This window comes from Caloenas nicobarica, chromosome 23 (assembly GCF_036013445.1).
Source record: "Caloenas nicobarica isolate bCalNic1 chromosome 23, bCalNic1.hap1, whole genome shotgun sequence".
NCBI classification, from domain to species: Eukaryota; Metazoa; Chordata; class Aves; order Columbiformes; family Columbidae; genus Caloenas; species Caloenas nicobarica.
Window position 1 is genome coordinate 4,787,685 of NC_088267.1, and position 13,763 is coordinate 4,801,447.

At 57.7% G+C, this 13,763-nt stretch overlaps 1 protein-coding gene across 1 annotated transcript in view; it reads left to right on the forward strand.

Moving 5' to 3' along the window:
- Positions 1-13,763, forward strand: part of MACF1 (microtubule actin crosslinking factor 1) — a 111,075-nt gene that overhangs the window by 12,714 nt on the left and 84,598 nt on the right. Inside the window, exons 6-22 of the mRNA XM_065650722.1 lie at positions 3,673-3,839; positions 4,189-4,301; positions 4,393-4,499; positions 4,846-4,965; positions 5,070-5,165; positions 5,423-5,550; positions 5,647-5,740; positions 6,538-6,692; positions 7,080-7,356; positions 7,775-7,903; positions 8,164-8,241; positions 8,355-8,516; positions 9,121-9,225; positions 9,787-9,882; positions 10,594-10,719; positions 12,861-13,013; positions 13,438-13,592. Coding sequence (XP_065506794.1) covers positions 3,673-3,839; positions 4,189-4,301; positions 4,393-4,499; positions 4,846-4,965; positions 5,070-5,165; positions 5,423-5,550; positions 5,647-5,740; positions 6,538-6,692; positions 7,080-7,356; positions 7,775-7,903; positions 8,164-8,241; positions 8,355-8,516; positions 9,121-9,225; positions 9,787-9,882; positions 10,594-10,719; positions 12,861-13,013; positions 13,438-13,592 — 2,261 coding nt within the window. The remainder of the gene's footprint in view (positions 1-3,672; positions 3,840-4,188; positions 4,302-4,392; positions 4,500-4,845; positions 4,966-5,069; positions 5,166-5,422; positions 5,551-5,646; positions 5,741-6,537; positions 6,693-7,079; positions 7,357-7,774; positions 7,904-8,163; positions 8,242-8,354; positions 8,517-9,120; positions 9,226-9,786; positions 9,883-10,593; positions 10,720-12,860; positions 13,014-13,437; positions 13,593-13,763) is intronic.

The following is a 13,763-nucleotide window of genomic DNA, read 5'->3' on the forward strand; positions in this document are numbered from 1 at the left end:
GCCCATGAAACCCGGCTCGGGATTTATTCGGCAGCCGGCGATTCGCTTTAAGTGCATTCCTGCCGGTACCGAGGAGGAGATGGGGAATTCTCTGGGCTGCGTTAAAGAGCAGAAGGAAAAAGCCGTGGGAAAAGCCCCCCTGTCTCCCAAAAAAAGGGTCCGCTTCAAACGGAGGCGGAGGGGGAAGAGGAGAGCGATGCCGGCGGCAGCGCCGCAGGAGGAGCCCCCGGCGCTGGAGGTCACTGAGGATGAGGAGGCAGCGAAGTGGAAGGCGGCCACGCAGCAGGAGGGGGGACAGGAGCCCCCCGGGAGCCGGCACGGCGGGGGGGGCCCCAACCCGGCATCCCTGCACCCCGGGCTCATCGTGCAGGTGAAGGAGCGGTTTCAGGGGGAGGTGCAGAAAGCTCGCCTGGTGCTGGAGCCGGCTGCGGAGGGGACATCCCGGGAGGAAGGCACCACCGTCATCGCCCACTTGCTGGAGAACCCGGCCGAGAAGGGCTGCGAGAAGGCGGTGAGCCGGCTGGTTGAGCTGCAGCGGAGCGGCACCGGTAACCGCCGGGCCGTGCTGCTGCCTCTGCGTGAGGGCGATGCCGATGGCCACGCCGGGGGGCTTCTGTCCCCGCTGAGCACCAGGCCTGGCGAGGAGCTGGCGAAGAGCCGGGAGCCGGCGGCCGGCAGTGCCCGGGGTGCTTGGGGAAGAGGAGGCAGTGACAATCCCAGCTCCAGCGCCGCGTGGACCTGCTCATCCTCTGCAGAGCCAGGCACTGTTTCGGAGCTGTCTACACCGTCCCCCGTAGTGGATCAGCTGGAAAACCCCAGCGTGGGGACAACCTTGGTGTTGCCACCATCTCGGGATGGGCAGGGGCTGCCGGGCTCCCGCAGCTCGTCCTCCTTCAGCGGCGGCGTGGCCCGGAGCTCCTCGGGCTACGGCAGCGACCCGGCACGGCGGTCGGCCAAGGGTGCTGGAGCTGGTGGGACCGTGATACGTCGCGGTGACAGTGGCCGCAGGCTCGCTGCGGAGGGCTGGGGTTGGAGCGGGAGCTCAGGGACAGCCGGAGGAATGGTCAGTGTCTGTGTGTGCCCTCGCCCCCCTTTTTGGAGTGTGGTGGGGGGATCTGGTTCAGCAGACCCCAGATCCTGGTGGCCCCTGGGGATGGTCACATTGACGAGGTTCAACCTCGTGCTGAGTGCGGGCAGGCGGACTCTTGTGCAGAAAGTTGCCTGGTGCCTTTTCCCCTCCAAGCATCTCTGCTGGGAAAGCGTCCCCGGGACCGACCTGTCCCGTCCCCTGCTCCTGGCACGGGCGGCCAGAGGGCGGCTCTTGCTGGAGTCGGTGGTTGTGTTTTTTGTCAAGTGGTGGCACATGTGTCCTCCGTGCGATTTTGGTGTGTCCCCTTCCTGCTGCCCACACTTGGCTCCCAGGCAATGTATGAACACAGAGATGCGAGGGCTCTCCCTGCCCCGAGGCGGGTCTGGGAGGAAGAGGAGGGGGTGATGCTGGGTTTTGGAGCCTGTTGTTGTGGTTCAGAGGTCGCTCTATGGGTGGGCTGAAGGTGCCCTGGGTTTTGGCTGAGCTCTGCACATCCCAGGACAAGCACGTTGGAGGGGCAGGAAAGGGGCTGTGGCCCCCGACACCTTTGGGTTGGGATCGGTGTCACAGCTGCCCTCCTGCCTTCAGCCTCCTGCCACCGGTTGCTTGATGCTGGAGGCTGATGTTGGAAGGGTTTGGAAGGGCTTGGCCCCAGATCCTGCGAGTTTCCATTCTCTCTTCTCGCCGGTGCCTCCCTAAATCTTTGTCCTGACACGGAGATGTGAAGAAAGGAGGGTGGAGCTGGTGCCGCATCCTGCACCTCCGTAAGCGCATCTCCAGGAGGGTCTCCTGCCAGGATGCCCTCGGGGAAAGGCCCAGCACTCAAAGAACCCCAGTGCCACGTGAACGATGAAAAATGAAGGATTTATCTGAGCTGGGAGCTGCAAGGAGCTCTCCGATGGGCAGCGGTGCAGGAGAGCCCAGGTGGGGCACTGCCGACCGGTGCGTTTGCAGAAGGTTTTATCCCACTCTTAATTAAGAGCTGCTAGGAAATCACTATGGGGGTGCTGGGCAAAGGTTTGTGGGTCCCTCCCTCAGGGTGCGGAGGGTCCCACCCTGCTGCTCGCCTGGTCCATTGCCCCATCCCGGCTCTGCCGATGGGCGCTGGGTCCCAGCATCCCTACGGCAACCCGGCCACGGGGCTGGAGGAGTTAAAGGCAGCGCCGGCGGTGTAGCAGCGCCTGACAAAGAGCAGTTTTGTGTGTGATGAGCGGCTCAGGCTGGAGAAGGGGAGGTGAGCTGCAGAATACCAATGACACCATCGCTGCCGTGCCTCGGCAGCATCCTCCCCGCCGGCACGGCGTGGCTGCCATCCCAGCGGTCCCTGCCTCCTGCCTGCTAAGGGATCCCTGGCAGCGCTGCCAGCGCCCAACCTGGCGTATTTTTGGGGAGGAATAAAGCAACTGGGTGTTGTCAGGACCGGGAGAGGCGGCAGGTGGGGCTGGGTGCTGGCACACGCGTCCCTGCCGCGCCGGGAGGAGGAATCCGGTGAGCAAACAGCCCGCGGTGCCTTTGCACAGGCGCCCCAGAAAATCCGCGAGGCTGACATCCTCCCCTTTGTCTGCCCCTTAATTAAGGGGAGGCAACTGTACTAATTGGGGAGCTGGGGGAGGAGGCAGCCGTGCCAGTCAGGAATACGCTGGCATGCGGGGACACGTGCGTTTTGTCACGTGCGAGTCTGGGATTCGCAGCCGGTGCCGTGTGTCTGTCTGAGGGGTCTGTGCCCGTCGGTCTCTTTTGTTGGGGAATTGGGTCACGGGCACCCCCTGGCACCGGCTCTGCAGGCATGGCGAGGCACAGGAGCGATGTGACAGCCTTGTCCCCATCCTTCCCTTTGCCCCCAGGGTGGAGCCGGTGGCCGTGCTGGCTGGAGATCGGGGAGATCCCTCTGCCCCACGCGTCCTCCCAAACAGCACCTCCAAGTGCTGTTTTCTGCTTCTTAATTTGGTATTTTTTGTGCCTCTTTCACCTGTCGGGATCTCCCATCTGCCCGATCTGTGCGATCCAGCTCTGGGGTCCTCAGCACGGGAAAGATATGGAACTGTTGGAGAGGGGCCAGAGGAGCCACAAAAATGATCCGAGGCTGGAACAGCTCTGCTGTGGGACAGGCTGAGAGAGTTGGGGTGTTCAGGTGGAGAAGAGAAGCTCTGGGGAGACCTTATTGCACCTTTCTGGACTTAAAAGGGGCCGATAAGAAAGATGGGGACAGACTTTTGAGCAGGATCTGTTGCGAGAGGACAAGGGGTGATGGTTTTAAACTAAAGAGGGGAGATTCAGGCTGGACACGAGGAAGAAATCATTGGCCCTGAGGGTGGTGAGAGCCTGGCCCAGGTTGGCCAGAGAGGTGGTGGCTGAACCATCCCTGGAGACATCCCAGGCCAGGCTGGACGGGGCTCTGAGCAACCTGAGCTGGTGCAGATGTCCCTGCTCGTGGCAGGGGGGGCGCTGGGGGAGCTGGGAAGGTTTCCTCCTGTCCTTCCTGGCAGCTGCTGGGTCTTGGGCAAGTTCATGGCCACTGGCCGTGCCTGGTGGAGTCTCCTCCTCGTCCCACATCACCCCATGGCTGTGCCGCTTCCTTACAGATCTCCGACATCTACATCAGTGGGGAGTCGGGGGATATGTCGGCCAAGGAGAAGCTGCTTCTGTGGACGCAGAAGGTGACAGCAGGTTACATCGGGGTGAAGTGCACCAACTTCTCATCATGCTGGAGCGATGGGAAGATGTTCAACGCACTCATCCACAGATACAGGTGGGGAGGAAGGAGCAGCAGAGAGCATCGTCTCGGTGGGGAGGAAGGGCTGGGGTTGGTCTCTTCCAACCAAAATGATTCTATATTCTGCCAGGGAGGGCTCGTGGTCCCAGCCTGGCACGCTGGTCACAGGGGGCAGGTCGCAGTGGAGCACGGGGGGGTTTCTTCACAGCCTGAACACCCCCTTCCAAAGGGGACAAGCTGGGGAGCTGCTGCAGCCGAGGTCCCCTTGGAAAGCCACCATCCTGGGACAGGGACAGAGGCTCGGAGTGATGCCCACCCAAGCTGCTCTGTCCTGGGACACCTTGCGCTGTTTGCCACCGTGATGACTCCGGCACGTGTCTTGCAGGCCAGATCTGGTGGACATGGAGAGGGTGCAGATCCAGAGTAACCGGGAGAACCTGGAGCAAGCCTTCGAGATCGCCGAGCGGCTGGGGGTCACGCGGCTGCTGGATGCCGAAGGTGGGCGGCCAGGGAAGCGGCTGGCGCAGGGGGACATCGACCTCTCCGCCCGCTCCCCTTCCTCACTCCCTTCCTGCTTCCCTCTTGCCAGATGTGGATGTCCCCTCCCCGGATGAGAAATCCGTGATCACTTACGTGTCTTCAATCTACGATGCCTTTCCCAAAGTCCCTGAGGGAGGAGAAGGGATCAGCGCTATCGTAAGCATCGCTGCGAGTTGGGACAGCGGTTGGAGGCAGCTGGTTGTTGTGGGAAGGGTTTGGGGGTTCCCTGTTGCTGTAGCAGATGGATGGAAGAGGCTTTGGGGGAGGAAGGAGCTTCCCCCATGAGCGTGTCTGCCCTGAGAACTGCCAGCGTGCCCGTAGGTCCGTGGTGTTCTCCACACTCTGCGGGTTATGCCACAATTTTTGAGCTGGTGGGAAAGCTGAGCTGGCTTCCAGGGAGCAGCTCACACGGAGGATCTTCCTCCTCCTCCTCCTCCCTCCTGTACCTGGGATGGCATCCCTGCCACCGGCAGCGCTCTGCAAGGATGCTTTTGCTCCACAGGAGGTGGATTCGAGGTGGCTGGAGTACCAGAGCCGTGTGGAGTCCCTCGTCTCCTGGATCAAGCAGCACACGATACTCATGTCCGATAAATCCTTCCCCCAGAACCCTGTAGAGCTAAAGGTAGGTCCTGGACAAGCTCCACCCGCAGTGTTCCTTGTGCTCAGTGCCGAGCGCTGGGTGGTGGCATCACCAGACTGGCTTCTGATGAGCCTTTCTCATCCCAGGCACTTTATAACCAGTACATACACTTCAAAGAAACTGAAATCCCAGTGAAAGAGCAGGAGAAAGGAAGGATAGAGGAGCTCTACAAACTGTTAGAAGTAAGTATCATCGCAGCTCCCCAGCGGCTTGTAGGTGGGAGTGTTGTGCTTTTAGCAAGACTAAAGTGTGCTCAGTTTGGGTTTATTTTGGAATGAGAAGTGGAAATAACCCTGAGGGTAAATGATGTAGCAAGCAAGATGCTGCAGGAGTGGAGACAGATCTGGTGCCTTATAGCCCCGCGTTCCTTGCTGTAGTTTCTCTCTACCCAGCTCGAGGAGGAGGTAGAAAATGCCATTCTGCTGATGTTTTCCCCCAGGTGTGGATTGAATTTGGACGCGTCAAGTTGCCCCAGGGCTACCACCCCAACGACGTGGAGGAGGAGTGGGGCAAACTCATCATCGAGATGCTGGAGCGCGAGAAGCTGCTGCGGCCGGCGGTGGAGAGGTGGGAGCCGTGCCCGTGGCGGGGTGTCCCCTGCTCCCCTGGCTGCGGGGACATCCCAAAGCCCCTCTCTCATTCTCTTTCCCTCTGCCATCGCAGGCTGGAATTGCTGCTACAAATCGCTAACAAAATCCAGAATGGTGCCCTGAGCTGTGAGGAGAAACTCACTCTCGCGAAGAACACGCTGCAGGCTGTGAGTAGCCGGGGAGGGGGTGATTTTTCCTCTCCTAAATTTTTATGGATTTTTGTTTGTTTGTTTTTCTGCCTCTTCTTTTATGCGCATCTCTTCCTCTCTCTTCTGTGTGGGGTGGTGGGTTCCCTGGACAGTTTTCCTTTCTCTTCTGATGTTGAGCCCATCCTGGAGGGGCTACAGAGGTGACAGTGGATGCCTGGGAGTCTATGACATGAGGATCTAGGGGACAGGGGACAGAGGATTGGCCTTGTCATGCAGCAGGCTGCCTCTGGGAATGCAGCTATCGAGGCTGGATGTCTGCAGAAGCGTTGGCTTGGAGGAGAACTGCAGTTCTGGGAAAGCTGCTTGTATAATGAGGCTTAAAAACCCCCGAATCTGTTTTATTTGTCTAAAAGACTGGCAGAAAGGATGCAGGTGCAGACTGCAGCTACCTGGGCAGGGAGTAGATTTCTGAAGAGAGGTGTTTTGTTCTGGGAGAAAGAGATGTAAGGGTTAGGAGCTAGAAATGGGTAAACCCAAGCAAGAAATGAGAGACGTGTTTACATGACCATCCATGGGACTGACCATGGGACCCCATCCATCACCAGAAGCTCCAGTTCGTCCGCAGGAGCTTTTCTAAAGGGGATGTCTTGGATGTGGTGTGAGTGATGAACTCATGTTCTGCTGTTCAAATCAAGCTTGTGGATCAAAAGGTCTGGGGTTTTTTTGGTGTTAAAGTTGATGCTGGGCTGCTCTCTTGTTCTCTCTGCCCATGTGCCCGAGGGGCCCGTGCCTCAGTGTCCCCTCTCTCGGTGCAGGACGCTGCTCACCTGGAGTCAGGCCAGCCGGTGCACTACGAGTCCGACGTGGTGATGTATCTGCAGGAGTGCGAGGGGCTGATCCGCCAGCTCCAGGTGGACGTGCAGATCCTGCGGGATGAGAATTACTACCAGCTGGAGGAGCTGGTGTTCAGGTGAGAGGAGCCGTGTCCCAGATGGTCTGTGGATGGAGAAATGGGGTGCACGGGGTTCCTCTGCTCGGTTGTGGGGAAGGAGGGAGTGTGTGAGCATCTTCTCCCAAGTAGCAAGTGATAGGATGAGAGGAAACGGCCTCAGGTTGCACCAGGAGGGGTTGAGGTTGGATCTTGGGAACAATTTCTTCCCCAAAGGGCTGTCGGGCACTGGAACAGGCTGCCCAGGGCAGTGCTGGAGTCACCATCCCTGGAGGGGTTGGACAGACGGAGATGAGGTTCTCAGGGACATGGGGCAGTGCCAGGGGTGGGTTAACAGTTGGATTTGATGATCTTGAGGGTCTCTTCCAACCCCAATGATTCTTACCCGTGCCTTGCTCGCTTCTCCAGGATCATGCGGCTGCAGGATGAGCTGGTGACGCTGCGGCTGGAATGCACCAACCTGTACAGGAAAGGTCACTTCTCCAGCCTGGAGCTGGCACCCACTACCACGCTGAGCACGACGCACTTGAAGGGCGAGTCCCTGACCAAAGGGCTTCACACCTCCTCCGCCTCCTGGTTCCGAAAGCCCATGCGCAGGACGGAGCTGGTGGCCATCTCCTCATCCGAAGACGAAGGCAGCCTCCGGTTCGTGTACGAGCTGCTGGCCTGGGTGGAGGAGATGCAGGTGAGTGCTGGGCCAAATCGCCTGTGGGGAGGTAGGAAGCTGGTCTGGGCTTTTTCCTGCCTTTATCTGAATAATTGCTTCGATGGTTCAAAGTTTCTGGAGAGCGCCGATGCTTTTGTCTTGAGTTGGGTTTCTCTCTCATTATCCTGCTGATCAGTGGGTATCAGAAGAGCCTTTCAAAGCCGGAAGCAAATCTGTACTGATGCAGTCAGTCCTTTCATCTTACATGTGTGCAAAGCTTGTGTAGGCTGTCCCAGAAATCATTCTGTGCTGGATCACTGGCTTTGGATCCTCCACAAGGACTGGAGGGTGTTTGCTCCCTCTTGAGTGACCTAGGAGGTTTCCGTGCCCTTGTGTCCTTTTGAGACACTCTCCTGCAGATGAGGAGAGCTGACTTGCACCTCCTGGCCTGTTTCAGATGAGACTGGAGCGGGCAGAGTGGGGGACTGACCTGCCGAGCGTGGAAACCCAGCTGGAGACCCAGCGGCACGTCCACGCCAGCGTGGAGGAGCTGGGCTCCAGCGTGAAGGAGGCCAGGGTGTACGAGGTACGGGGGCACGGGCTGGGTGACAGCGTGTGGCACAACGTGTATGGGAAGGCGAGGGCGTCAGAATCGCCTCTTGTGGGTAAAGGTGGCTGGGGCAGAGACGTTTTTTAAGGACAGAACTTCTGAATTGATGCTGGAGGCTGCTGCATCCCCTCCACCTCCTCTTGCTCACACAGGGCTGGGGAGAAAGATTTGGAGATGGGGTTTTCAAGTGATGCTGTCCTCTGGTGGGTAACAGGAGCGTATTTTTCATCCTTCAGGGTAAAATATCTCAGAATTTCCGTGCTAGCTACACAGAGACGCTCGGCAAGCTGGAGACGCAGTACTGCAAGCTGATGGTGAGTGGGCTTGGAGTGGGTCCATCCCCGCATCCCTGCTCCCGGCTGGGGAGGGGGCCAGACCCCCATTGCCTGCAGAGCAGGGAAGGGCAATGATGCTTTGTTGTGTTCAGGAAACCTCCAGCTTTCGGCTGAGACACCTCCAGAGCTTGCACGGGTTTGTGTCTCGGGCCACGGCTGAGCTGATTTGGCTGAACGAGAAGGAGGAGGAGGAACTGGCCTACGACTGGAGCGACAACAACCCCAACATTGCAGCCAAGAGGAATTACTTCTCGGTGAGTGACCGCAGGGCAGGACAGGTGGGATTGGGTGCTCTCTGGGTGCTGCTGCTGCTTTTGATCCACTCTGGGACCTTCAGCTACCGACAGACCCGAAGTCCCCAGAGGTTTGATGCTCCCTCTCAAGTCGCTGAACTTGTAGCTCGTGAGTGCAGCTGATGAAAGAGCTCTCCCTAGAGCAGAAAGTGCAAATAGTGTTTGTTCGGTTGAGTTTCAATCGCAAAGGCATCAAAAGATGGCTTTTTAGCACTATTTGGAGCTAAAGGCATCTTTAACAGGGAAAAAAAAAAATCTGAGCTAAAGAGGAACATTGATTCCTCTTAAAAGCAGTATAAGTAAATTGCTGTTTTTCCACAATTGCACTGTCTGGAACTGAATAGGTCCCCGCGCAGGTTTCCAGTGTCTGTGTTACATCTGCGTTTGGTGCACAGGAGGTGTCCTGATGGGAGCTGGCTGTGCTGCTCCCCTGAGCGGTACAGGTTTCCCTGAGAACCACTGGTATTTACTGCCAGACTGCACGTTGTGTTAGTTGGACACGTGCTCTGAGTGAGGCTGCTCCACGTAGCCGAGATTTGGACTTTTGCTTCGGTCCTTCACGCAGGAGCTGACGACGGAGCTGGAGGAGAAGCAGGACATCTTCCGCTCCCTGCAGGACACGGCCGAGCTGCTGGCCCTGGAGAACCACCCGGCCAAGCAAACCGTGGAGGTGAGTGGGTGCCAGGAGGAGCCCCGAGAACCGGCTGGTGGCAAATCGTCTCACTTGGGACTAGGAAACTCTGTCCCACCCTTATGGGCAGCCAGAGCTGGTAAAGCTGGTGGTAGCAGAATGTCAGTGCGGTGATAGGGCTGTTATATTCTCGGGAGTGCAGTGAGAAGCTCGAGGCCGTTCCTAAATAATCCTCAGCTCACATTAAAGCACGGATATGCTTCTACGGAGCATGAGCCTTTTCTAAAGCAAGATGACGCAGGGAACGGCCTCAGCTCGCTTGGAGTTACCCAGGCGTGGAGGAAAACTGCGGTGCTGAAGCAAAGGGCTGTGGGGACGTGTTTCTCCCTGGTGTTTCTCTCTGGGGAGAGAACAGACCCGTGTGTGCTGCAGCCCTGTTCCTGTGTTCCTGCTCTTTGTGCCTGCAGCCAAACCCTCCTGGTTGCAGCCAGATCTTGCCCGTTTCTGTCCATCCCACCGGCTGTAGCCGTGTCCTTCCCGTGACCCTCCTGGCCGGTAAATGCTCGTTACTCATCACCGTTTGGTGCGTGTGTTTCTCAGGCGTACAGCGCTGCCGTGCAGACGCAGTGGCAGTGGATTAAGCAGCTCTGCCTGTGCGTGGAACAGCACGTGAAGGAGAACGCTGCCTATTTCCAGGTACCTGGGGAGGGGCATCCCCAATTTCCCTGCTCACCATCCGCTGTGTCCCGTTGCATGAGCTTCAAACGCTGCTGTTCCCTTTTGGGGAGAGAGAAGGAGGGGTTTGTGGTGCTCATGGGGGTTGGTTTCTCATGACTCGTCTCCTTCTCCTTAGCTGCTCTCTGGGTTGTCTCATTGGGGCAAAAGGGATCAACTTCCACCTAATTCTGGCTATCCATGTGGGATCATGGAATATTTTGGGTTGAAGGGCCCTTCCCAGCTCCCCCAGTGCCCCCCTGCCATGAGCAGGGACATCTGCACCAGCTCAGGTTGCTCAGAGCCCCGTCCAGCCTGGCCTGGGATGTCTCCAGGGATGGTTCAGCCACCACCTCTCTGGCCAACCTGGGCCAGGCTCTCACCACCCTCAGGGCCAACAATTCATCCTCATGTCCAGCCTGAATCTCCTTCCTTTAGTTTAAAACCATCACCCCTTGTCCTCTCACAACAGGCCCTGCTCAAAAGTCTGTCCCCATCTTTCTTATCGGCCCCTCTTAAGCACAGAAAGGGCACAATAAGGTCTCCCCAGAGTCCTGCTTTCACAGCTCCAAGGCCAGAATAACTTTGGGAGCCGCTGGTTGCAACGTGGGGGTGATTGTCCCCTGCCTGCAGTGCTGCTGGCTGCTCGATGGCCTTTTGTGCAGGTTTCCATGAACCTCTTTGTCTTTCCAGTTCTTCAGCGATGCCCGGGAGTCAGAGACCTACCTGCGCAACCTGCAGGACTCCATCAAAAGGAAATATTCTTGCGACCACAACACGAGCCTGACGCGGCTGGAGGACCTGCTGCAGGACTCCATGGTGGGTTCTCCGGCATTCTGACCACCCTGGGCCTTCTTGCTCCGGTCCAGCGGCGTTACTTGGGGCACCTCTTGCTTCCCAGCGACACCTGGGCCCATTTTATTCCCACAACGATGCGGTTTCATGTAACGTGGTTTGGTTTCCCCATCGACGTCAATGTTCTGCTTTGCCTTGGAGCTGCTGCATGTGTTTGTAGGTGGCTGTGGGCTGTAGGTCATGTGCGTGACCCAGATCTCAGTTATTACAGCAGCCGATGGGTCACTTTTATTTAGGGGCACCGTCCAGCATTTTTCTGTTTTCCTCGGGCTGAAGAGCAGGCGGTGCGTGCTGTCTGTGCAAACTCAGAGTTTGATATGCGAACTGTTTTTTCCCCGTCGGTGCCCATCGTGCCATCCCGCTCTGCATGGAGCTGGTTGTGTTCAGGCAGAGCCCGTAGGATGCTTCTGGTTCTGCTTTGGAGCTGCTGCTTGCAAGGGATGCGGAGAAATGCCTGCGCTTTATCCAGACCAAATCCGCCGTTAATCCATCACGCTGTGCCGAGTGGGGGGGACCCCGGCTGTGCATGGGGACGGGGACTCGGCTGCGCTGATCTCCAAACACGTGGCATGGCTTAGCTGCGGCGTGGCAGAGAGCAGACAAGGGGCGATCGCGCTGTGATCTTCTTGTCCAAATTGGCCTGGAAAAAAAACCCCAAAAAACCGGAAAACAAACAGCATAAAAACAAAACCCGAGGAGCAACATGTCAGATGGTGTTTGAAACCAGGGGCGGGGGAGGATTTGGGTTGGGGGTTGACCGCTGAGCCGCTGGTGGAAGTGCCAGGAGGTGACACTTGAGTGTGTGGAGGCGAGGGGCTGCTGTGGCTTTGCTCTTAGTGCTCACCAGTGACAGCCAACATGTCCCCAGTGGAGCTGGACACCGTCGCTGGGTGTTGGTGATGGGGGATCAGCTGGGTCAAGGCTCACCGTCGCCTCTCCGGGGGGCTCCCATCCTCTGTCATTGTCTCGGGGTTGTCCTGGTCTGTCCTCCAGTGTCACCAGGACACGGAGTGGCCAGCCCGAGTCCCGGGGTCCGTGTTGGCAGCACCAGGGTCTGGCAGGAGCGTCTGGGGTGGGAGAAGCTTGTTTGAGAGCGGCCACGACCGCAGCACTGGGCAGCTGCCCTGAGCTCAGCTGTATTACTCTTTCTTACCTAATAAGTTAAAGTTGTATTTCTTCCAATCATGCTCCCTGGGACAGGCACAGGTAGTTTAATCATTTATTCTTTTCTTTTTCTTTTTTTTTTTTTTTTGCCATTAAATTATCCTCCATTGTTAGCACACTAACCAACCCCAAGAGTACCAAGCATGAGGGAGAACATTTTTCTGGGATCCTTTTTAAACTTTTGCAGCCAGGACGAGCTGAGCTGCCACTAATCACACAAGCTGCCGGTGTTGTGATGCGCACACGTCTCCCTCGGTGCCGGAGGCTGTTCCAGGGGAGCTTTGTCACCAGTCCCCTGGGTTGTCCCATCACCAAACCTAGCAGGGACTTTATTATGCTGCATCTTCCTCCAACCAGCAAATTTCTCCCCAAACACAGAGACCTGTGCAATCACTCCACCACGAGCCCCTTCTCCTGAGGTGTTTTATCCACATAATTCATCGTATCGCCATTCCAGCCGTTGGTTTACACATCTGTCATCCTTTGCTGTAGAAAAGGGAGCATGCTTCTGGGGTCTCTCCTCCAGGCAGCTAAACATCCCCAGCTTTGGGCTGGAGCTTGTCCTGCTCTTGGCCCTTTACACCTCCTCGGACTTTAATTTTGCTGTATGCTGTGTTCTCTTTTTTTTTTTTTTTTTTCCTTTTGAAATAAAATATTTTCTTGTTCTAGCAGCACAAGAGCCAGAGGCGTGCATGCGGCTTTGCAGGGCAGTGGGAGCAGTAGCGTAGAGGTCCCGTCCTGACCCACCATCCGTTCTCCCTCCCATCCCATCTCCTGCCCCCTCATCCCATCCCGTTAGGGCAGCAGGATCCTCCTGCCGTGTTTGTTCAACCCTTGAGACCCCAGCAGGGCAGCGTTGGGGTGGGGGGTGCCGAGATGCCTGGGAGACGCCTCCTCTCCCCTGGCTCCAGCAACCCGTCCTTCCTCCTCCTCTCTGCCAGGACGAGAAGGAGCAGCTCATCCAGTCCAAGAGCTCCGTCGCCAGCCTGGTGGGACGCTCCAAAACCATCGTGCAGCTCCGGCCCAGGAACCCGGAGCACCTCGTGAAGAGCACGATCCCCATCAAGGCCGTTTGTGACTATCGGCAGATCGAGGTGAGGGCTGGGAGCACTTGGGAAGGGGAGGCAGGGACAAGGCGGAGGAGAAAACCCCGTGGTGGTTTAGGACAAGCTCCGTGGCATCTGTCACTGGGAAGCAGGGAGTGGGAAGACAGGAGGAGGGAAATAGTGCGGCTGGTGTTCCCGGAGCAGATTTCCATGTCTCAGATTTATTCTGGGCAGGAGCTAAAGTCCTTTTCCCCAAGGAGGACAGGCTTCAGCAGCCTCAACCAGATCAGCACAGTTAACTCCTTGTCCCTTCCTCTCCAGACGTGAGCGTGCTGCACTGCCTGGCACCGTTCCAGGCTTTTGCTTCGTTAAAAGATCTCTATATAACGCTATTTGGAGGAGAGCTGGCAGGCAGGGCAGGCGTGGGCATCCCTGCTGCTGGTTTCTGACGGGGCGGGTGGTGTTGGTGCAGATCACCATCTGCAGGAACGACGAGTGCGTGCTGGAGGACAATTCCCAGAGAACCAAGTGGAAGGTGATCAGCCCCACGGGGAACGAGGCCATGGTGCCCTCCGTGTGCTTCCTCATCCCCCCGCCCAACAAGGAGGCCATCGAGGTGGCCAACAGGTGACTCGCGGTGGTGGGAGTCCCTGGGGCACAGTGGCGGGGAGGTGGGGAGGGGTTGTTGACACAGGAGAGGACAGATCTGGGGTGGGAAGCGGGGAGGAACTGGGGCAGAGGAACAGGAACGGGTGGAAAGACCTTGAGGTGCTGGAGCGAGTTGAGAGAAGGGAACGG